This window comes from Tenrec ecaudatus, chromosome 8 (assembly GCF_050624435.1).
Source record: "Tenrec ecaudatus isolate mTenEca1 chromosome 8, mTenEca1.hap1, whole genome shotgun sequence".
NCBI classification, from domain to species: Eukaryota; Metazoa; Chordata; class Mammalia; order Afrosoricida; family Tenrecidae; genus Tenrec; species Tenrec ecaudatus.
Window position 1 is genome coordinate 145,171,471 of NC_134537.1, and position 23,192 is coordinate 145,194,662.

The window sequence follows — 23,192 nt, forward strand, 5'->3', positions numbered from 1 at the left end:
TCCTCTCAGTTTGTCCGAGTTTCCACTCCCCTCATGTCCCGGTGATCTCCTCTCCAAGGGCAAGTGATACGTAAGAGTGCCGCTCAGTGTGGAGGTGGGGCGGGCAGGTGCATGACCGGACAGACCGAGGAAGGAAGGGAGCACCTTTTGGGATGTAAACAGCGCTCGGAAGAAGGAAATTAATCCGGCCAGAACAACGTGTACGACTGGGTAAAGGCGATTCCTAGACCCACCCCTAATCCCTAAAGAGATGAGAAATCAAAAGCCCTATGGACGATCAGCGAGGAAGCATACTTGTCCCTCTGCAAATGGGGTGATGCAGCCGCTCCGGGGTGGTTTACAACACTGGCTCTGGAGAGCAGAGCCCCGGCAGTCCTTCTGAGAGGAGCAGTTAGCTGCCCACTGCGGACCAATCAAGTCTCTGGGCCGATGTCTGAAGAACCTTTCCGTTCATGTCCATGTCCAGGCCGCTCAGGGCGAGTGGTGCCTGGGGGACCTGGTCCAGCTCTAGCCTTTGATGACAGCAATGGGCCTCAGTTTGATGGCCTTCTGGCTGATCCCAGCGTCATGGCAGGTGCTCACCACATCCATCACGTTCTTGTACGATTCGGGAGCCTCTTCCATAACCAGTTTGGGGGAGGTGACACGGATTGCAATTTCAACATCTGACAGCTTGTCCAGGACATCCTGGAAATCCAAGTTCTGCCTGAATTTCACGCGAGACAATGCACGGGAAGCTGCACATTTTTTACAGGAGCAGAAAGCTTGATCTTTCCCCCATGAAGCGGCGGTGGATTTTGAACCATTGACCTTGTGGCTAGCAGCGCAACGCACACCCCATGACAGCACCAGGGTTCCTGTGGAGTCTGGAATAGTGCCTGATACAAAGGAGGTCCTCAACGGATGTTGACTAAGAGATAGATATAATTATTAATAACTTAAAGATATTGAGGTTACATGGCTATTGTGCAATATTTTAAGCCTAATCACAACTCAATTTGAGCTGATTGATCAAGTGACTTCAGTCCATCTCTTTGGGGCTGTAAACACCACACATCAAGAGATGGATAGAAAAACCTAGAAGTGGGGAGGCAGGGGGAAAATGAGCAGCAGATATTAAGGGCTCAAATAGAGGGAAAATGTTTTGAGAATGATGATGGCAACAAATGTACATGTTATTGACACAATGGCTGTATGTATGGATGGTGATCAGAATTGTATGAGCCCCCAATAAAATGATTAAAAAGAAAAACCTAGAAGTGGTCCACCACCCTCCTTCCTTCCATGTGTATTTGAAATTTTCCTTAATAAAAACTCTAGGGGGCCTTTTGAAACAAGGTACATGGAAAATGTAAAGCCTCAGTGCAGACATGCAGGAGCCTTTAACTAGAGTGTGTTCTCTGTGGAGCCTTTCTCCTGGTTGATTTTGGTGGAACTTAAAAAATATAGCTAAGTAATTATGTTTAAAATATAATTGTTAACCGCTGGCAAACATTAGGATGAAAATTTAATTTTAAAAATGAATGCTTATTTTGTTTAAAATTTTGCAAGTTATAAAGTAAGATGAACAGGAAATACACAGCCTAAAATTGCGTCCAGGAAGGTGGAAGGAGGAGTCATTATTTTAGATTTGAAACTGAGCAGAACGGAGCAAGTCTGGGGACGGACAGCGTAGGCAGGGCAGCTCTTCTTGGTCCAGGAAGACTCCCGCTCATCGACTGGCCCCCGCCACTCACTTTCGGAGTTATGCAGCTACTCAACTTTCAGAAGCCCTGGGATTCAGGACCAACCTGATACACACGTCATAAAGAAACGTCTCCCCGCATCAGTTCTCCGGAGCGCAATTCTGTGGGTGAAAGCGACAACAGAGACGTTCCGCAAAGGGGACACTAGAAAGGGTTGCCTCTCCTGCCCGGCCCTTTCTGCTCTCTCAGTGGGAACTGCAGTCCCCTGAGTCAGCTGACTTCCCGTGAGGCGGTCATTTCTGAGAAGTGTACGAGGTTGGACAGAATATTAGCTACAAATAAAAAGCTTGGAAACTGGATGAAAGGAGCTTTGACTTTTCTGCAAGCTCTCCAAATACAGAGGCTCCCATAGTGTCACTTTCAAAAACCGTGTAGAAAAAGGAACAAGAGGGAATCATGACCCTGCCTGGAATCCATGGACCTGGTGACAACCTCCCCTGAGCCGGCTGGGCCTCCTTCACCCACTGACTACTTTCCTTTATTTCAAATGCTGCCTCTGGAAAGGTGTCCGCAGCTAGCACCGAAGAACCTACTGTGTGGAAGACTCTAAAGTTCTTTTGAGAAGTTTACAGGTAAGTGGGGGAGACAGACCGAGGTACAGATAGCCAAGTGCCAAATGGAGGCTTATATCCTGCAGCAAGCAACAAAGAGAAAGGGACCAATCTAAATGAGACTTTTCTTGGAAGCAGCACTGAAAGGGACACCGGTGATTCATTGAGCTGGGAAGAAAGCAGCCGAAAAGCACTGCAGAGGACCCCTTCCTGGAATTTGGTGAAGTGAGTGGATGGGTTGTTGACAATGACCACAAACAGAATGAGGAGGCAACTCATTCAAATAAAGGACTCAAGAACTTGCTTGTGGGGAAGTAAGCTATTTGGTTTGGGACTTCTAATCGAGGTGTGGTGGGGAATCGAGGATCTTAAGACCTTGGCTGGAGAGGTGGACTTAAGATGTGGCCATATATGCACGTGAGAGAGGTCCAGTGACAAGATGAAAAAATTCAGGAAAGAGTACAGGCCCCTGCTGTAGAAATCCGACCACTATACATTGGAGCTAGGGGGCAAAACACTGACAATTAATTACTATAAAAGCACCCACTGCACTGCCATCGAGTCAATAGTCGACTCATGTCAACTCTTAAGGCAGAACTTCCCCTGTGGCTTTCTGAGAGGGTAACTCTGTAGAGGAACGGAGAGCCTCGTCTTTCTCTAGCAGAGCAGATGGTGGTTTGAACCGCTGACCTTGCGGTCAACAGCCCAACTTGGAACTACTGCACCTCAAATCAAAGACTAGTGCCCAGTTTTATTTTCAAAATGGAAACCTCTCCAAGCTTCTAAGGAACTTGAATTCTAGACAACAATCTCAAACACATTGGGAAGTCCCTAGTCACTTGGTGGCATTGTCTAAGGGGACTTTTCTGATGGTTTTATGGTGCTGTGGAAGTAATAGATTTCATTCAAAGACTAGGGGTTGACTCCTGGCCCCCTTCCAAACCACCCAAACATAAATCTAAGCTTCAAATTCACCAGTGAGCTTATGACTTACTCCTTAATTGCTTTATGAGGTTTTGAAGATCACATGGGACTATCCAAGTGCAATACGAATGCAGCCAATAATCATAGGAATGGATCTTAGCCTAGTTATTGCCTGGTGGAATAGAAATGAAAAAAATGTAGAATAAGTAGAAATTCCATTATGAGGAAAGAAACTGCTTCAGCCAAGTATCTATTCCCCTCACTGTGCTTATCAGAGTCTGTATTGCAACAGATTGGAATAACTAAGTCATGTCAAAATCCTAGTCTGAGGACTTTTGTTTTGTTCCACTTCCGGACACTGAATGGGACAGGGTACCAACAATTCCTTTAAACACTTAAAATTCCTCTTTTCTCAAGGCATTTCAGATTTATTGTGGCTATCTGTGGGCATTACTTGGTTTGGCGGGTTTCACCAACTTCCAAAGTACAAAGATTATACCAGAGCCAGATACCAGCCAGGGAGAGGCATTGTCTATGGAAGAATCAAGAGGCAAAAAAAAAAAAAAAGTTAAACATCCCCTTGCAGAAGGGTCGCAGGGAGGAGATGAGCTAGTCAGGGTGCAGCGTAGCAATGATGAAACACAACTTTCCTCCAGTTCTTTAATTCCCCCCTCTCCCTGCCCCACTATCATGATCCCAATTCTCCCTTACAGATCCGGCTAGACCAGAGCATGTACACTGGTAAAGATAGCAACTGGAAACACAGGGAATCCAGGACAGGTGAACCCCTCAGGACCAGTGGTGAGAATGGCGATACGGGAAGGGTGGAAGGAAGGTGGGGCAGAAAGGGGGAACTGATCACAAAGATCTACATATAAACCCCTCCCTGGGGGATGGACAACAGAAAAGTGGGTGAAGGGAGACGTCGGACAGTGTAAGACACGACAAAATAATAATTTATAATTATCAAGGGTTCATGAGGTAGGGGGTGGGCAGGGAGGGGGAAAATGAGCTGATACTAAGAGCTCAAGTAGAAAGCAAATGTTTTGAGAATAATGATGGCAACAAAGGTACAAATGTGCTTGACACAATGGGTGAATGTATGGATTGTGATGAGTTGTACAAGTCCCCAATAAAATGATTTAAAAAAGAGATGTTTCAAAGCCTGATCAGAGAAGCCCAGTAGCCTAGGAGGCACAGCAGGAATCTACACTTGCTCCCTTCCCTGAAAGGGTCTCACAACAAGGAACCCACATTTTCAAAAACCCTGTGAAAGCTAAGGGGATGATGTGCGGTTTCTTGAAGCCCTTTCTTCACTCGGTTTAGATATGCAGGGAGGGGCTACTTCTCCCCAAACTGTAATGGGACCTGTTCATTGATCAGGATCACCCCCGTTTTGGTGAGGTATTCACTGGGTGGGCTGTGAGCAGAGAACGGGGCTGTCCTTATCTCACAAAGCACTGCCTACACAGTCATAGCACCAGGTGACAAATCTGCAGCTCCACAACCCACCCTCCATATTCCGGTCTTGGAGGAATCACACGAGGTTTCACGTGCCAACTCTACTGAGAAGTCTGTCATGACCTGTGAGAGCTGGTTTCCCCTTTGCAATAACTCGCAAAGGGCTGTAGAGCTTGAGGTGCTGTGCCGAAGCGCTCTTTAGACACTGTCGCAGGAGACCTTCCTTCTTCCCTTACAGTTCTCAACGTCACCAGCTACAAGAGGCCATCCTGTAGGTGTGGACGTTTGCGCTTCTGTCTGGGAAAGGAAGTTTAGCTATTAGTCGGCATTATTTCCAAATGAAAATCCCAGAGCGTAGCTTATGGCTGTCTGGATCCAAAGAAACAAAACTCACTGCCATCGAGTCGATGCCAACTCATGGCGGCCCTATAGGACAGACCATGACTGCCCTCTGAATTCCCGAGACTGTCTGGAAACCCCTTCTTTCTGCAGAGCCAAAGGCGGGCTTACATGACTTTCAGTTCACCAGGTGACAGAAGCCTAACATGGTCATGAGGGCTCATTACTTAATTGGTTAGTAATTAAATCCCTATATCTCTGGGGCTCTTTCCTGCTTCCAGGCCTTCACACGTCCTACTTCTCCAACTCCCTGTGGCTCCTCACTGAGCTACTTCCTCTTGGTCCTGCAGATCTCACTGGGAATGCCGCCACTTCGCTGTCTTCAGCCAGTGGACCACTCTCAAAGCAACTCATGTGCCCCGATACCACAGAGTCCAATTGCGAAGCGTCACAGTGACAGTCCCCAGTGGGCATATAAACTCCCAGAAGGCAGGGCCCAGGCTTGTCTGGATTCTCCCACCCTCCAGTGTCCGGATAAAGAAGCCAATGAAACGCGTTGAATGGGTAAATGAGGCCGGAGTTTTCTCCTTTGTACTCTTAAGAGCTCTGACGGCAGTGAAAATACATAAAGAATACTGGTCTGTCTTGGGCAGAGTTCTGAATGGAGGAATGCGGCGTTTGGCATTTCTCTCCAATAAAAAAACTTTATGGCTTCATTAAATCAAGAGCTTCTTCAGGGGTGTAGGACGATCAAGGATGGAGCTTGCTCTGAATTATGCACTTTATTCAAATGGATGGAGCTCTCTTCTGGGAAGAGCAGTTCATGGCCACGAGGAAGTCAGGACGACTTCCTCTGTCGGCGATGATCATCCTTTATTTTCTCCCATCAGGGCCAAGGAGATGGCGGCTTCTCCCTGCGATCTTTAGGGATGGGAGCTCTCTTAGACAAGACCATACAGAAGGAAGTGTCTCTCTTCAGCCTCACTTGCTCCTCAGCTGTTTGCATGTGTGCCTAGTGGCCGTCCTCCCTTAGGATAAATGTATAACTGCATCAATGTTCAGCCTTATTCCACAGAAGTATCACTTTCACTTTGTTCCAACCCTGGGGGAAAGGGTTGGTTTCTCTGATCTCGTGTAGGGGTGGATGTGAGGGACCCTCCTTTTTTGAGGGTCTAAGCGCTTGAGCTCCGGGCCAACAGCAAGGTCGGTAGGTGGGGTTCACCCAGACGGGCCTCAGAAGAATGGCTGAGAATCTACTGAGAAGTCAGCGAGACCCTCTGGACACACGCCATGGGTTAGGCTGGACCTGAAGGCACCTTTCACCCCTTCCCCCACACCACGCTCTCTAAAATCACACTGTGTCCCTCTCTTGCTCCCGCCCAATTTCCCTGGGTTGGTTGATGCGGATGCCTTCAAAACACAAACCGGAGGGACCTGGGATTTATAAATTGCATGGTCACATTGAGGGGAGATGGGAGACCTTGCGGTCCCAGGTCTAAAAACTTAGGTTACTCTCAAAATGCTGCGTGGACCAATCTCTTGGATCAAGAAACAAGCAGGGTCAGGGAGTTTAACCATCAGGTACAGGGCCCAAGTTAGTACATTCCCCATGCCCCGTCATGATGATTTCACTTGGGCAGTCTCAGCTGTCACTGGGCTGGCTCCCATTAGGGCGACTTCAGGGAGCCTGTCTTATTATTCATTAATTACTCAGTCAGTTGGGTTGGGCTCAGGCCAGTCCTGGAGGATTGCAAACTTCATTTGCCCCTGCCAATTAAGAGGCAACCTGTGAGGTTGCTAGACAAGTGTGGTTCAGAGTTGATGGGAAAGGGGCGGTCCTGTGGAATGAAGGGAATTACGTAGAAGCAAGCAACTTTATTGTCCTCAAATGTAGCAATACTTTTAATCTGTACATACATAAAACAAACAGTGCAATTATAAAACCTTGAAGGTGACATGCATACTTTAAGGTGCAGTTGGGATGGGGAAGGGTGTTAGCATCTCCAATTTTCCTTACCACGTGTTTATTTATTTTCCTACTTCCTTATGCAAAAGCACTGAGTTGGGAAACTTCCTCTGGAATGCTGAAGTTAAAGGTGAACTTCCTGAAGTTTGCACATCTAACTATCACAAACAAAACGGAAATGACCTCCTACAGCAGGTTGGTAGGGACCAGAGTGATAAGGCTGGGCAGTCAAGCTGGGAATGAATGAAATCAGGGATGCATTTTCTGAGAAAACGGAAAGAGATAATGTCTGTAATTGAGTGTCCTATTTGTTTCATAGCTGCTACCCACGTGAGCCCTTCCACCCAATCGTTGGACTCGGTATAGTTTGAGCGATGCTGTCCCATGGAGCTGTCGCCGTAACCAGGGGAGGTGAGATGCAGAAAGGAGGCCCTGGGGAAATGGCTTCTTCCTGAAGTCTGAGTCCACACTCCTGTGCCACGGTCTGTTCTTAGGGCCTTGTCTCTGCCACGGGAGCCGGGGCAGCTGGTGAAGAGTTCTCAGATGTTGTCATCAATCACGAGCGGCGAGTGACGGGGCGCTCGCTACCTGTGCTTCTTCTGAAACGCCTCTCTCAGGCTTCCCTGGCCTTGCAGTGGCTCTTCTAGAACTTAGAGAGTCAGTTCACTGGGCCCGTGACTCAAGAGGCCAGGATGAGACAGGACGTGGCAGAGAGACAAGACATAAAAGGAAAATACAGTACCGTTGGCCTCAGAGCAGATGGGAGAAAGTTGTATTCGCACTGGTGAAAACTCAAACCCCCAAAGTCAATCAATCTTGAAAAAACAAAATTTCCTTTGATTACTGATTTTTCCCCCATCCAAGCAGCCTGTGCCCTTGCGGGGAGAACTCTCTGCGCTGCCCACAGAGCCCCGCTGGGGCGAGAGGCTCTAGCTCATCTGAGCCAGCTCTGCCAGGCAGCGGCACTTTGGTCTGAACCCCAAAGGAAACCCTTACTCGGCATCACAGTTATTAAAACAAGGAAATATTATTAGCCAGGTGGAACTGCAATTCAATCAGTGTTATATTTCACACGCAAATTTAGAAAAAATCCAGAGTATGATAACAAAAGCATAAAATTAAACGGAAGGAAATAAATTTCTACAATAAATCAGATCTATTTACAGTGAGATTTCAAGGGAAAAATAAGATACTTGGATCATAAATTTAATTTTATTTTAAATACCTTTAGCCACCTTAGCTGCTAATACAATAAAAGCAGGAAACAGGCTGCCTTTTTTATTTCCTCTTCCAGATTCAATCAGAAAATTGTTATCTACAGTAACCGACAGAACTCACTGCGTGTCCTTCACCCATCTCATCAAAAAAATTATTGCATTTTCCCCCAAACTGTATTTATTTTTATTTTTTGGATTCCTCTGTGAATATGTTCATTTCTTCCTCTTTCCTGGAGGCATCTTGGTTTAAATCCGTCTTAAAAATAAAGAGGGGTACCCATGTGGAGGCAAAATATTCTCTTGACGCCAACAGATACAAAGTTGCTAGAAGAGACTGATTGTACACACACGCTGCTGTCTGGGGTGGGGAAGGCTGCGGACTTGGAGACGCAGGGCAGCCTTTGGTGTAGGGGCAGAGGCAAGACTCCGCCATGGCCTTTCTTCCTTGGCTCGGGCGGGAGTGAGCCAGTGGAGCTGCCTCTTCCCCTGGGACTTGTCATTCTGGTTCTCCTCCAAAAGCCTTCAGCCAGCTAAGAAGCCAATGACTGATTATAAAAATAAGAATAATTCAATTTGGCTCAAGAAATAGATTGTCCAACTGTCCTGCCTTGTTATTTCTTCAATATTCAAGGCCTTTATAAAGAAAGAAACAAAAACATCTCTCAATCTCCCAACAAAAGTGAACTCTTTTTTTAAATTTTTTTTTTGCTCCAAATGCTACGACCTGAAGAATGGCTGCAGATTGAGATATCAAAAATCTCAGAAAAATATATATTTGTATATCTCTGTATGTCTATGATTTAAATTTCACATTCCTTTAAAAGTGGTTATTCAGTCAGGAGCTGCTGCAGGAGGCTCTTCTGCTGGGCCTGGGGGTTCTGTGGTCCTGACGTGGGCTTTTGAGTCCCCAGTGGACCAGGCTGGTTCAGGTAAGGGTCCCCGCCTACCAGATTCACTGTACACTGGACGTCAGCAAACACCTGAACCTGCTGCACCTGCTGGAACACAAATAAAAGATGTGTTTAGACAGAAGGGTCTGCCCCCCCGGCTCATGAGTGGGTACTACGTGAAGTGGAAACTCACTAGAGCATTCCTCTAGTCTGTAGTCACCACAGAGAAGAACTCTTCTGTCTTCTTGTCCTACAAAAAGAAAATCGCTGCACTCATTTTGCTCAGGGTTCTGGAAAGTTCACACTTTAAAAATAAAACCAAAATCGGAATGGTCAAGCCTCCTATCGGGTTGCCATCAACAGGGAAAGTGAATATCACTGCTAATTCTGCCAAGACTGGGAACACCCAGTTTCAGAGCCTGGGCCTCCAGGGGGATGGGTTTTTTAAAAAAAAGTGTCATTTTTGGAAAAGTGGCTTTAAAACACTCAATGGATGACTTTATTAAAACAAAAAAAATATTTAGGCTGCCACTGGAACTTAAAGGTCTTAACCCCCAAATAGCAGAAACCACCACCACCACCACTCTGTCACCGAATCACTAAGGTTAATGTCTAGCAGGTTTAACTTATGTAAGGTTCATGTACAATCTAATGGTACTATTATTTACAAGAGATCTCATGCAGTTTTACCCTTGACATCTTTCTATTCCCTGACAGTCCATTTTAAACACGTGACCTACAATAAGTCAACTAGCCGAGAACAGCATGGATTTTCCCTTCAGCCATTGTTAGTATTGATATATGTTTCTTAAAAATGTCTACATCTGCATCATTCTAGTGTTTTCTAAAAAAAAAAAAAAAAAGCAGCAGCAGCCAGAAGTTAGTTTTCTGCAGCAACCCTATGAAAAGCTGTCTGTGGGGCTGAGAAGGCTAATACACTGCTGGGACTGTTCCAGGCAAGAGGTGGGGCTGCCTCAGTGTGGAGGCCTCAATAAAAGCCTCAAACTCTGGGTCAGTCTGTGCCTCAGCTTTAACAGATTCACGCGGCATTTAGACCTGTGTGTGTGTGTGTGTGTGCGCGCGCACCTCACATCGCGAATCCAAGCCAAACACACCCTGCTGCTCTACAGGCTTCCTATCCTTGTCTAAGCAAGGTGCTTTCTGCTGACCCTCAGGGACCAGATGCCAAGGTCTCCACTGTCAAGGTTCTGCATCTAGCTCCCAGCCTCCCCTGTAGCATCGATTGACAGCCCCACTCCACTCCTGGCTCAGAAAAAGCGTGCATGCCCTAGGCTGAGGTTTTTCAGTTGACTGTTTCTGTGCCTGGTAAATTAGATCTCTAGTAACATGACCATCGATCGTCTCCTCAACCTCCTCTCCCTTGTTCCCCAAACTTGGCTCTTCGCCCCTGTAAGCTCTATTTGTTTTCTTCTTCTTTTGGACTCTTCCAAGTGCATCTAAAGCACACCACTCTCCGGTCTGCGTCTCCTCTGTATCCTCTGTACTGGGTGGCAACTTCTCCTTTCTTGTTGGTCTTCCAGAGCCTTCGCCAAACCGTCTTCCCCACCCTGCCACCCTCCTGCCTGTTGGCTCTCTCCCTGCTTTCTCCAGTGTGTGCTTGCCCTGTGCTTTTCTGTCTTGCCCTCTCTCCAAGTGCAGGGAACTCCCAAAGATCCCCTGTCCATCTCTGTCCGTTTTCTTCACCTTTTCTGTGCATCTGTTTGTGTATTTGCTGTCACTCATGCCCTAGCTTCTGCTTGGCCTTTACAAAACCAGTTTTTCAGATGTTCCAGAATGAAGTGTCTGCCACTGAAGGCAGACTGTACTGCTCTAAGGCACTGACAGATTTCTTTATTTCTTTCTTTAAAAAATCACTGTATTGGGGGCTTGTTCAATTCTTATCACAATCCATACATACATACATCCATTGTGTCAAACACATATGTACATTTGTTGCCATCATCATTCTCAAAACATTTGCCTTCTGCTTCAGCCCTTAATATTGGCTGCTCATTTTCTCCCTCCTTCCCCACTACCTCATGAACCCTTCGTAATTCATAAATTATTATTTTGTTGTATGTTACACTGTCCGACATCTCCTGCCGCTCTCTTCTCTGCTGTCCATGCCCCAGGGAGGAGGCTATATGTAGATTCTTTTTCTTTCTTTTTTTAAAGAACAATCTATACAATTTGTATTCTTAGATACTTCAACCTATAAAAATTTAGGGCGGTGTCCTTGATACTTAAAGCCTGTCTTAATAAAGGCTTGAGAAAACAAACCAGAGAGGAAAAAAATCTGCTTCTTTCAAAAGAAGGATTTTTTAAAGATCAACTGTTTTTGAAATAAACAGAATTGAAAAGACCAAACCAAACTCGGAAAGCACGCACTGAAACCATCTCAGCTTGTTGCGCAGAGGGCGCTGACACGCCGCTGTCACAGGCCGGCAAAGGGCGGCACGGAAGGGCGCTGTGATTTTGCCAGCTAAGAAGAATGGTAAGGGCACCAGGGCCCGAGCGCTGGCAAGCTCCTGACTGCATACTTCAATTCAAATTCAGCCCAAGGCTTGGAAATAGCAAAACCTGGTCGCGTCCCTCGGCTAATCTGTCAGGCTGCCATGTGCCCATGTCGGTCGGCGTGAGGATGGAGAACACGGTTTTCTCTGATGGACGAGACTGTCACAACCACTGCGTCCCCCTCCCCCGTCCCCCTCCCACCGCCCAGGACTCAGCCCCTGTGGCCCCGTGCTCTTGCCTGGCCTCGCAGCGTGCCTCTCTCCAGTGTGGGCTGCCCAGGCCTCCTCCTTCCCAGATTCCAGCCCCAGGGGAAGCGCACTTGGATTGACTGCTCAGGGAGAAGTGCACCTGCAGGGCTGAATGGAAAGCCCCAAGGCAGCATCTGAGGCCTGGATAGAAATCAGCCCCAGTCTACCATGTCGCTCTATTTCCTATACAATCTCGTCATAAACCCTTCTTTTCGGCAGACTGAGCGTCTTGGGACGATACTAGACCATTGCTGTTCCCATCTCTTGTCCCCTAGTTCCCGTACTTACAAGTGCACCCCTGGATCAGCCTACAACCACCACAATCCCGTCACTTTCCCAGGGTCACTGCCCTTCATGTCCCCCAGTGCTGTCTGTCTATCCCCGCGTAAGCGCTCAGCTCAGCTACTTCTAGCTGGCAGTGCTGATGTCCCTTCCTACAGATCGAGAACAACCATGGAGTCAGTTCTGCCTCTCAGCAACCCTGCGGGGCAGAGCAGAACTGCCCCTGTCAGTGTCTGAGATTGGAATCTTTGCGGGAGCAGAAAGCCTCAGCTTTCTCCTGCGGGATGGCTGGTGGTTTCAAAGCACTGTCTTTGAGGTTAGTAGCCCAACATGTAACCTACTGAACTACCAGGGTCCCTTGTCTGACAAATGGCGTGCGCACGTCTATGTGCATGTCTTTCCACAGGCTTTATGTGATAAGGCAGAAAGAGGATGGACTTTGGTATCAGAAAGACCTCAGTTTGAATTTCAGCTTTCACTTTCTAGTTTGGGTTAATGTGCGAATAATTAAGCCTCCTTGGGTTCAATTTCTTCATCCGTGGGGGAAAACACAACAATAACAACAACACAACTTCCCTCACAGAGCTCATGTGTCTTCAGTGGGGCAGGGACCAGCACAGTGCCTGGCTAGGCAGCGGCACCTCCCAACTGGTGCTTCTCCACAATCCACCTCGCGGGCAGGGGAGAGCTTCTATTTCTCTGATCTCATCTTGAGCATCACGTCGGCGTTTTAAACAGAAAGAAACTAGAGGACAAGTTACTAACATGAGTTAAAACCTTTAAGCTGTCTACAGTTGGTTGATTTCAGGGCAGTGGCTGCCCTTGCTGTGTGTGGAGTTTTGAAACAAATTTCTAAAAGGAGGCAGGGTATGTAACAGACACTCATCTGTATGAACTCGGGAGGGGCATCAAAACATGTGTGGAAAGCAGTTCCCACAAACTTTTTGCAGCCCCCTTCTACTGAGCTCTCGAGGTATTTTGATTACACTTGAGTTTGAACACAGGGCTTACTTAACGAGAGAACTAGCCATCCCTTGATCCTGTCTGAGTCCTGGGCCAAGCCTTCTAAAGTTTATTTCATGTAACCCTCTTAACAGTCCTATAAGTCGGCATCTTTTTAGTTCTGCTGATTCCACAGTCAACTCGGGAGAGTTCAGGAGCATGCCCAAAATGACACGGCTAAGGAGAGGTGAGCCAGGAGACACACACAGGCATGATTCCCAAGATCAGGCGCTTTACCACGATGCTGCAGAAAATCCCCCATGTATCCAGAGTGTACTCATCAGTTCTGGGCTTAGAATGTTCTTACTGACCTGGGCTCCATCTGCTTCCGTTTTGAGAAGGTCGGTGGAGGAGAGCTGGCTGCAGTAGAGGCCTGTGTGTCTCAGTGCTGGGTCATTCATCTGCAAAAGAGAAACAGAAGGCCGCGGTACAAGCTAGTTCTTTAACCTGAAGACCGAAATCTTGAGGGAAAACACTATCCTTAACAGCACAGCATAGACAAAGTGCCTCGCAGACTGCACATTTCAGAAGGCGGGAGAGCAGAAGAGGGAGGCAGTGACTGTCGGCATGAGGAAGGTCTCTGAGTTTCTTGTTCTGGGTGGTGGGTTCAAGGGTTATATGCAAAACCAAATTCACCGCCATCGAGCAGATGTGGACTCACAGTGACCCTGTAGGCCAGGGCAGAACTTCTCCTGTGGGTTTCTGAGACTGTAACTCTTTACGGTGTAGAAAGCCTCATCTTTCTCCTGCTGAGCTGACCGGTAGTTTCAAACTGCTGACCTTGTGGTTAGTAGCCCAACGTGTAAGCACTACGTCACAGACAGAGCTCCTTTGGTTATGTACATTTCTACAACTATTTGCACAAGATATCCAATACAAAATTAAAAAAGAAAAATGTTAGTAATTTAGTAATACATCTCTACTTCTGGTCGAGATCAAATGTATCCATTTGTATGAAACAACTAAAAAAATCAACAAATTGTGAAAAACAAAGGCACTGGAGTCGTCAGCTACAATGCGATGAAGGTCAGTGATCCTTGAGAGGGGGGAAATAATTGAAGGGAACTCCACCACTGCCCAGCCTATTGACTAGAGAGAACTTGCAGGCTGCAGCGCTTGGCAGGCTCCCAGAGGGGAGAGGGCATGGCTGTAAACCTATGTTTCCAAGGCAGCAGGAACTCACAGAGGGGACATCTTGGCACAGAGAGAAAGTTCTGGAAATCTGCAGAAGGGCTGCCTTAAGTCCTCAGCTCAGTTCTGATCAGCTTATACATGTTGGAGAACTACCCAGAGCAGGGGAAAAAAACCACCCAAAAACACAACGTGAAATAACTTCCGAAGCTCACATAGGCTCTGCACCCCCTGGCTGGAGTGAGGCTGAACCCAACAGCCTTTCTATTCTAGGTGGCATTGCGCAGCACACTGGGACACTGCCTCAGCAGTGGAGGAAAATGAACTCTAGACGAAAGGTTGTTCTGGTCCTGCATAAACAAAACACAGAAGCAAGTAACTTAATCACTTTCCAGAACTGAGCTCAAGAATATTTACAGGAATATAAACTAGTTAGAACTTACAATTCTGGAACCCAATAAGAATAACCAGGCCAAAAGAAAAGATCAGGCATGCAAATAATGAGAAAAAAATAAGACATGTAATGAAAAGTTAATAAAATTAACAGGAAGATGATATAGATAGTTGATAGATGTGGATACATAATGAAGCTATTTTTAACAACTATATGCTCCAAGTTCAAAAGCTGTAGGAAAGACGGAACGTGTTAGAGCTATAGAAGGTATTTTTAAAAGATCCAAATTGAACGTTTAGAGATGAACTTCAGTGTTTTGAGATTAAAAAATATACTGGATATAATCAACAGCAGATTAGACATTGCAAACAAAGATGAATGAATCTGAGAATATTGCAATAGAAACTATCCAAAATGAAATAGTCCAAGACAAAATGACTGAAATAAATAAATACCCCAGAGACTCCCTGAGCTGTGGGATAACTTTAAGTGGCTTCTACAGTATGATCAGCGTTCTTGAAGAAGAGGTGGTGGGTGAGGACAGAAAAACTATTTGAATAAATAAAAGGCAAATGTTACCAAACTTGATGAAAGTCAGAAACCCAGACAAAAGAAACCTGAATAAAACGACACCAAGGTAATAACAAAATCAAACTGTTTAAAACCAGAATAGGAGAAAAATAGCAAAATCAGCTAGAGGGGGAAACATAAAAACCACCATGATCAGAGAAACAAGATGACAGCCGAGGTCCCATCAGAAATGCTGAGGTGAAGCAGCATTAATTTAAATTTAAACCATCTTTAATTTAAACCTGTCAGATAAGGGTGAGACAAAGGCTTTCTCGGACACCCCCCAAATGACAAGGAGGATGGCAGCATCAACAGCCCATCCTCCTAACCCTCTCCACAAGGACAAGAAATGCAACAAGGAAATGGTAGTACTTGTCTGTGAATGACTCAACCAGGGAACTGAGGCAGACAGCGAGCAGAGGCACTACAAGAGAGTTTCGTCCAGCCCCCGCACTCCTTTACCTCACATGGCCTCCAGTGCCGTGAACTGGGGATGTGGTTCCAGCAAAGGACCCTGCAACCCTGATCAATCATTATCTGAAAAAAGAGACAGATCCCTAAGCGTCTGCTCTCAAATCAACAAGGGAGACCTCCCTGGAAGCCCACCTGGAGTATGTTAGCACCTCCCCTAACAGGGCACGGTCAGCTGCAAGCCTGCAGTGAATTGCTACAGAAGGTTGTGCAGTGGAGTCTGTTCTCATCATCAATACTCAACAGACACTAGACCTTAGAGAGCAATTTGCAATGACACACAAAAAAGACAGATCTCAAATAAAGGGAAATGCCTGTACAAGTGTAAGGGCTAGTTTGATGGTATTTATATTTCTAAATGTTCTGTCCTTCTTGTTTCTAAATAACAAATATAAAAAACAAGGATAAATCATGTTACAGGACACATGAAATATAAAGATGTAATTAGTGATAGCAATAAAGGGAGGGGGAAATTGAGGAGGAATGGCATGTATTGTTTCTTACATGTTACTGAAGTTTAGTACAACTTATTCTACATAGAAATCCACAGTCCTTGAGTTGATTTTGACTCATAGCAATCCTATGTAGGGTTTCCAATTCTGTAAATCTTTATGGGAGCAGACAGCCTCAAATTTCTCCTGTGGAGTAGCTGGAGGGTATGAACTGCTGACCTTAAGGTTAGCAGTCCAATGCTTACCCTGCAGCACCACCAAGGCTCCTTATCCTAGAATATCATAAACACAATCTGTTAAATATAAAGCTCACAGGTAACTACTAAGAAAAAAAATTTTAAATACATAAAAAGAAAGGACAAAGGATTGAAAAAGGCTCACTACAATAAGCCAGTGAAACAAAATCATGCAGTGCTAAAGGACAAAGACAAAAAAAGGACTAAGAAACACGAAAAATAAAGTAACAGAAGTATGTTACTTATTAATATAGTAAATAAAATGACTTAAATGAACTAATCAAAAGACGAGGGGTGACAGAATAGATGAAAACAAACATGATTTCAGAGGAGATGCTTGTTTACAGGAGACAAACCTCAAACCCAAAGACCCAAATAAGTTGAAAGTGAAAGGACAGAAAAAAAGATCCCATGCAAACGATAATCCAAAGAGAGCAACCTGTGAAGAGAGCCCACAACGGGCACTACAGTGATGGAAGGGCCAGTCATGAATCAAGACTCTTTAAAACGCCATGCGCTTTGACAAGTTGGATCTACTCCAGGGATGCAGGGAGGGCTAGAAATTATCCACCAACGTCAATATGCCCGTCAACAGAGTACAGGAAAAGAACACGTTCACCTCTACAGATGCACACAGAGCATTTGATAAAAACCAGTATCTGCTCTTGATGAGACCCTAAGAAAACTGGAATAGGAGGGAAAGTCCTCAATATGATTCAGGAGATAATATGAAAACCACAGGCAACGTTTTACGTAATGGTGAAAGACTGAGAGCCAGGAACCAAAGAAGGGTGTCTGCTCTCATGACCTTTATCTAATGTTGTGCAGTAACATCTTATTTGAACCTCCTTTTGGTCGATTTGAAAGCGGTATCAGTTTAAATGGAAAAGGTGAAGGGGAATACACATGAGGTAGGCCTCCGTGAATCCCCTCTGAACATGGACCAGAGAAATAAGAAATGAAAGGTTTTCACCTGGAAAAGAAGTAAAAGTATCCCAATTTGCACTTATTTCCCTGAGGTAATTTTTTAACCTTAAGTAAAAAATATCCCCAAAGTCTTCTTCAAACCAAACACTAGTTGACCTGAACTAGTACAAAATGTCTGTGTTGAGCAATGTGCCACTTTAAGGACGATCTATCTATGTGGGATCGAACTGATCACAGCAACTCGGAAGACGGCGTGTGGCAGCAGATGGTGGGTCTCTAAGAGGAGAGATGAGAAGGGCTGCACACCTCAGGGCAGGTGAGCGGGGTCACGAGGTGGCACGGGCAGGAACTGGTCACCTGGTGTGTGTGTTTCTCTATAAATTCTCCACAGCAACAACAAATAGCGGCCGTTTAAAGGACAAATAACAGCAATGTCCTGTGGAGTCTGCCACATATTCATAATATGTTTGACCAAAGTGCAGAGGCCAGTAGGGGTAAACGCAGTTACCAAGTCTTGAAGTTCTTTCTTATCCACGTCTGAGATGACAATTAGATCAAATATAAACGGATTACACACTTCTATTCAAAAGCAGAGATTGTCAGGTTGAATAAGAGTAAGACTCAACTGTGCATGAAACCAACTTAAAATGTATTTTATCTAATTCAATATATTTTACATTATTTTGCTTTAATCAAATATAGTAAATAATTTTAATAACTGCCTAACAAGCATACACTTAGCTATCTTATTGTTCTAGGAAATATAGATTTCTGCTATTTTATGCTAGACTTAATATGTATTATTGGAAAGCAGAGATGACTTTTAATTTTAATTCACATCAAAAAGAATTCCCTCTGACCATAGTCAAGGTAGGTGAGCAGCCTTGTTATCAGACAGACGATTATAGTACATATATTTTCTGTTAAATGTCATATCTTATTTGATGCTCCTTTGGGCCCGTTTAAAAGCTGCAACGGCTTCATTTGAAAGGTGAGGGAAGTACGCCTGAGGCAAGCCTCCAGCGACTCCCCTCGGAACACAGACCAGGGGTGTGCAGAGCTCCCTTTGACCCATTTTAAACTTACTCTAGTTTTTGATATTTTTTTTTCTGATTGAGGCTTTTCACTTTTTTGTTTTTGTGTTTTTCAGTTGTATGAAATTTAGGATGAGCGACTCTATAGAGATGGTAACAATTAGTGCTTGTTGTTTTATAATCATTTTATTGGGTGCTCATATAACTCATCACAATCATACATCCATCGATTGTGTAAAGCACATTTGTACTTTCATTGCCCAATAAATGGTTTCTTGAGCACATGGCAGGGGAGGTTGTGGGAAATAAGGAGCTATTAACAAGGAGTACAAGAGAAGGAAAATGTTCTAAAATTTATTGTACTGACACTTGAACTACTGAATGATATGTGGATTATGTTTCAAGATAACGGTTTTTTAAAAAAGAGTTACAGTCTCAAAAACTGCCACGGGGGCAATTTAAATTCTGTCCTATAGCGTCACCGCGAATCGGCATCAACTCGATGACAGTGAGCTTTGGTTTGGTCTCTATCATGTGGAATAACAATGTTTTCAAGTTCTTTAATCTCTGGAACAATTTTCACTCATAGTTGAAATGTTACCCCAATTTGAAAACTGCATATTGAATAAACCTCAATCAATTAAAAAAACCCACAGAAGAGATTTTTATATATTATAGTATTTGCTATAAATTATGACTAATTACAATAGGTTACTTTGAGATTGCGAATCTTACAATAGTAATTACTGGTAGTTTACGCTAACAATCTTCTTAAAATGTCATTTTTAATTTAGTTATTCTCTCCTAGGATAAACAACTTAGTTGGCATGTAATACCTTCAAAAAGCTTACCTCATCTTCTGTTTTAAACATATAACATCCTCTTAAAAAATCAATTAGGTTTTTCAGCCTCCATTCCTGCCTAGCTCACACTAGCTTAAGTCTTGAGTGCTCTTTTTCCTTTAAGCAAAATTCCCAGGAAGGCTTCCCTGACCTGGCCCTTTCCCCTTTAAGTCCTTAGTAGTTTGCATATGATTCTGGGGAGTGGGGGGGGTGTCCATCTCTTATACAGAGGTGCTCTCTTATTATAAAACTGATCTTTTGTTCATGTTGTGCCTCCCCACCTTGTTAATATGTATCTCCTACAGAGCTATCTTTATACACAGTACACACTTAATAAATATTTGTTGGTGGTAAGGGAGAAATGTGGAAAATGTGTTAAAAATAAAAAGGGGTCGACCTGAAGCCAGTGTACCCAAACCCACTCTCATTTTAGTAGACCCAACTCACAGCAGCCATAGGCCAGACTGCCCTTGGTCCCGGAAGAGAGGCGCCCATCTTTCTCCCTTCGGGGAACAGCGGGTTTCACCTGCTGGCTTTGTGGTTAGCAGCCCAACAAAGATCATGTAACATTTCATTTTGAACCAATGTTCATACCAGGGTAAATAAAAAATTATTGCTATTAAAGTGTCAGTCCATACACATATGGGTTTACTCCATACAAAATTTCATTTAACATGTTTGCAATTAGTAGATGGCCGCAGACAAGTTCTCTCAGTAACACACTTGTTGTCTTAGTGTCCCCCCTACCTGCCTCAGGGTGCGTTCCAAAAGAGGTCCAATCAAAACCCGAGCATCTGAGGGCCAGTTATACTCCAGGCAGACAGGTCAGCTCAGAAGGTTATAGTGACTGGTTTTTGAGTCCACGTGTATTACCTTGACAAGTTTTTTTTAAAGGACACAGGACAACCATGCAGGTTTATTCCGAAAAAGTTTTAAGGAAACAGGGAACGGCACTGGTGAGGAAAAGGCCAGGAGCGATGTCCTGAGGAATTCCCCCCATTTTGACAATCTACCTGCACATTCTCTGAGGGTCCACCTGCACAGGGGCTCTCCGAGGAGAATTTCATTACCCTACCCACCGTACAGTTCTCATCTTGGCTTTCCGACTTTTTTAGGTTTCCAAAACTCAAATCACATTTAAAATGAACATGATTTGAGTCCTGTGGGGATGCTAAGCCTGCTGTTTCAACTGGTGTAAAATCAAAGAGTACAGGATTCTTTGAGAAAGAGGCTTAGAGAGATGGAGACCCTACCTTTAGACATACACAAACCACAAGCACACACACCTAAATGGGAGATGCACTGAGAAACAAAAGCATCACAGTTTGATAAGTTTGCTCAATAAAAATGATAGTAAAACTTTCTGACCTACACACACACACACACACACACATATATATATATATATATATATATATATATATAAAAATTCTGAAACCCTAAAATCAGATGAGACTACAATCTTAAAATGCCTGCCAACATTGCAGTTGTTTATCTCAAAGGCCACTAGTTACAAAAAAATGATGGGAAAGAATGAAGAATCAAGGTCACCTTTGAAAAGTAACACTCCACATGCTTGTTTCCTTATAATAGTGAGACACACTCACAGTGTGTGTGTGTGTGTGTTTGTGTTGTATGCAAGAGGACGCCAGCTGTGCCACGTACCTGCTCAGGGCAAACGGTGTTCATTCCTTGCATCTGCAATGAGCTCATCTGCATCGGGCCCATCATGGGGTTCATGTTCTGAACGTTTGTGTTCCCACCTGCCATGGACACGGTGATGCTCATATTGTTGTACACTCCTGGTTGTGCAGGTGCGGGCTGGTTCTGGACAGCTTGACTGAACACACTGTTAACTCAAAAATAATATAGATTACACCCACTGGCCATGAACACCAGGACAATGTGGCATGGCTCTGACTCATCTTCATTTTAAAATGGAATTACAAATGAAATATTTTACGTTCTCCAGTTACGTGTATGATTGCACCTTTTAACAATAAGTGAGGATTTAATATAATCCAGTTACATTTAGAACTTTGTCCAAAAGGTCTCTAATAATTAGAAAGTGTTCCTGATAAGTTACAATGATCTGGTCTAATAAGAGATATTATGCTCCATTATCTGAATCAGTAAAGGAGGGAGAAGGTCATAGAAGTAGCTCTTCAAGACAACCAACATTTACCCAGGTAGTTAGCTATCAAAACCAGCCTACAATTTATTACACTATCTTATCTGCTTAAAGAGAGATAGCATCGTATGTCAACAAAGTATATGGCGCATATATATATATATTATTTAAATAAGCAAACATATCACACATACACCATCAGTAAAGGGATGGGTGATTTATGGATGGCAGTCTTAAATCACAACTGCTTGGCTATCTTCTTAGACTTAACAACTTGATCGAATGACGTTATCGGTCCTATTTAGTTCTCACTTCTACTAGTAAGTGGCATAAGATATAGCAAGCACTCAGTAGTTCCCGGATGAATGAATGAATGAATGAAGGACAGTTAATTGTGAGATTACAACAGTGCTGCCAATTGATGAGGTTCAGATTGTTTTAATTTACAGATTTTTCTGCATTTAAGCCAGTGTTGTTGTTTTTTTAAGTATAGTCCAGAGACTGCAATAGAGTCCCCTGGGGAGCCTGGGCCTCAGCCCAGCCCTAGTGAGTGGGGCTCACTGGGCGTAGATGCACAAAGATATTTATGCACAGTGGCATGTGGGGAGCCTTTGCTCCGTGTCCTACAGCTTGCTGTTGCGTCTCAAGGTTTCAGCTTTGGCTGCTTTCACTAAATGAGGAAGAAATCTGCTGCAGATTGCCAGACGTTTCTAGGTGGCAGATTTAATGTTTGAAAGACCACAAAGGTCCACGCCAGTATGAAGGTAGCTTCATGCCTGTTCCTCCCCCAGAGGGGGATGGTTTTCCTCTTGCCCAGCCAAGTCCTAGGCGGTGGTGACACCAAAGATCCAAAATGGGTTTCCATTAGTGGGGACGACAGTATGGAATAGAAACGCCATCTCTGGGGCCCCATCTCCACCTGAGCCTTCCCTAATCTGTGATCTGGATATCAACTGTACCTTTCACAGGTTGTAAACAACAACACATGTTTTAGGATGATCTCTTGAGAGCTGAACAATAAGATGCTGGTAAAATTCCACCCATTTTAAAGCCAGTTCCAGAGGGCTGGAATATGAAAACATACCGGCCCCACTCCTGGCTCATCTAGTCCTTGCCAGCCCTCAGGTGGGCAGCAGGAGGTACTGCCATTTCTAACCTCTGGGAGATTAAGGCCATCACACCGAACCTAACAAACTGAGAAACAGTCCATTCATCATGTCTGAATAAAAACAGCACATTCCCCTCCGGGTAATTACAAAACACAAATGCTCACAGAAAATGACGTGGGGTTGGGAAATGGTGAATCATGCTTCTGTGGGCCACAAACGTCCTCACAGTGTGCACGCCAGGCAGCACGGCCGGGGCAGAAAAAGTCTCTATGTCTACTGAGAACATCCCCGCCTCGGACAATGCTCACTTGTCCACACACACCCATCAGCCGTGGAGGGGCAGTGGGTCAGGGCAGCTCATGCCTGCGGAGAGTGACAGATGGCAGTGGCGACGCCTCGCTGATTTAAAGAAGCTTAGGGCTTAATTTCCTTTCTGATTTATACTGATATTAGCTTAAATTCTTTCAAACATCTTCTGCCGGTAATGCCATATCAATCTCTGTGCCAGGTCCCAGGAAGGATGGCGCGAGCCACAGACCCTCATGCTCACTGCTTGCTCATGCTCTCTCCTGGTTTCCTGCCTGTAGCATCAGGTGTTTGGCAGTTCCTAAATCCAGATGGGGTAGGGGGAGGTGAGACTTTGGCCTCAGGTGGGTTCCCTAGATATTATAGGTATTAACAAGTGGGGAGGAGTCCCTGGTCCAATACGCCTGAGAAACAAAGGATTACACAGTGGGACTTCTTGGCTGATAAGCC

The 23,192-nt window shown here is 44.7% G+C and overlaps 1 protein-coding gene across 5 annotated transcripts in view; it reads right to left on the minus strand.

The window, feature by feature from the left end:
* Nucleotides 1-6,894: 6,894 nt before the first annotated feature.
* The window catches only part of NCOA1 (nuclear receptor coactivator 1), a 228,315-nt gene continuing 212,017 nt past the window's right edge, over nucleotides 6,895-23,192 (minus strand). For 2 of the 5 annotated variants that reach the window (XM_075557031.1, XM_075557032.1), the window contains 3 exons: nucleotides 20,862-21,045; nucleotides 13,451-13,540; nucleotides 6,895-9,201 (listed from right to left, as the gene is read on the minus strand). In XM_075557031.1, the coding sequence (XP_075413146.1) occupies nucleotides 9,031-9,201; nucleotides 13,451-13,540; nucleotides 20,862-21,045 (445 nt within the window). In that variant the 3' untranslated portion in view covers nucleotides 6,895-9,030. Of the gene's footprint in view, nucleotides 9,202-9,286; nucleotides 9,344-13,450; nucleotides 13,541-20,861; nucleotides 21,046-23,192 lie in introns of all 5 variants that reach the window. The other 3 variants (XM_075557035.1, XM_075557034.1, XM_075557033.1) reach the window with 3 other exon arrangements.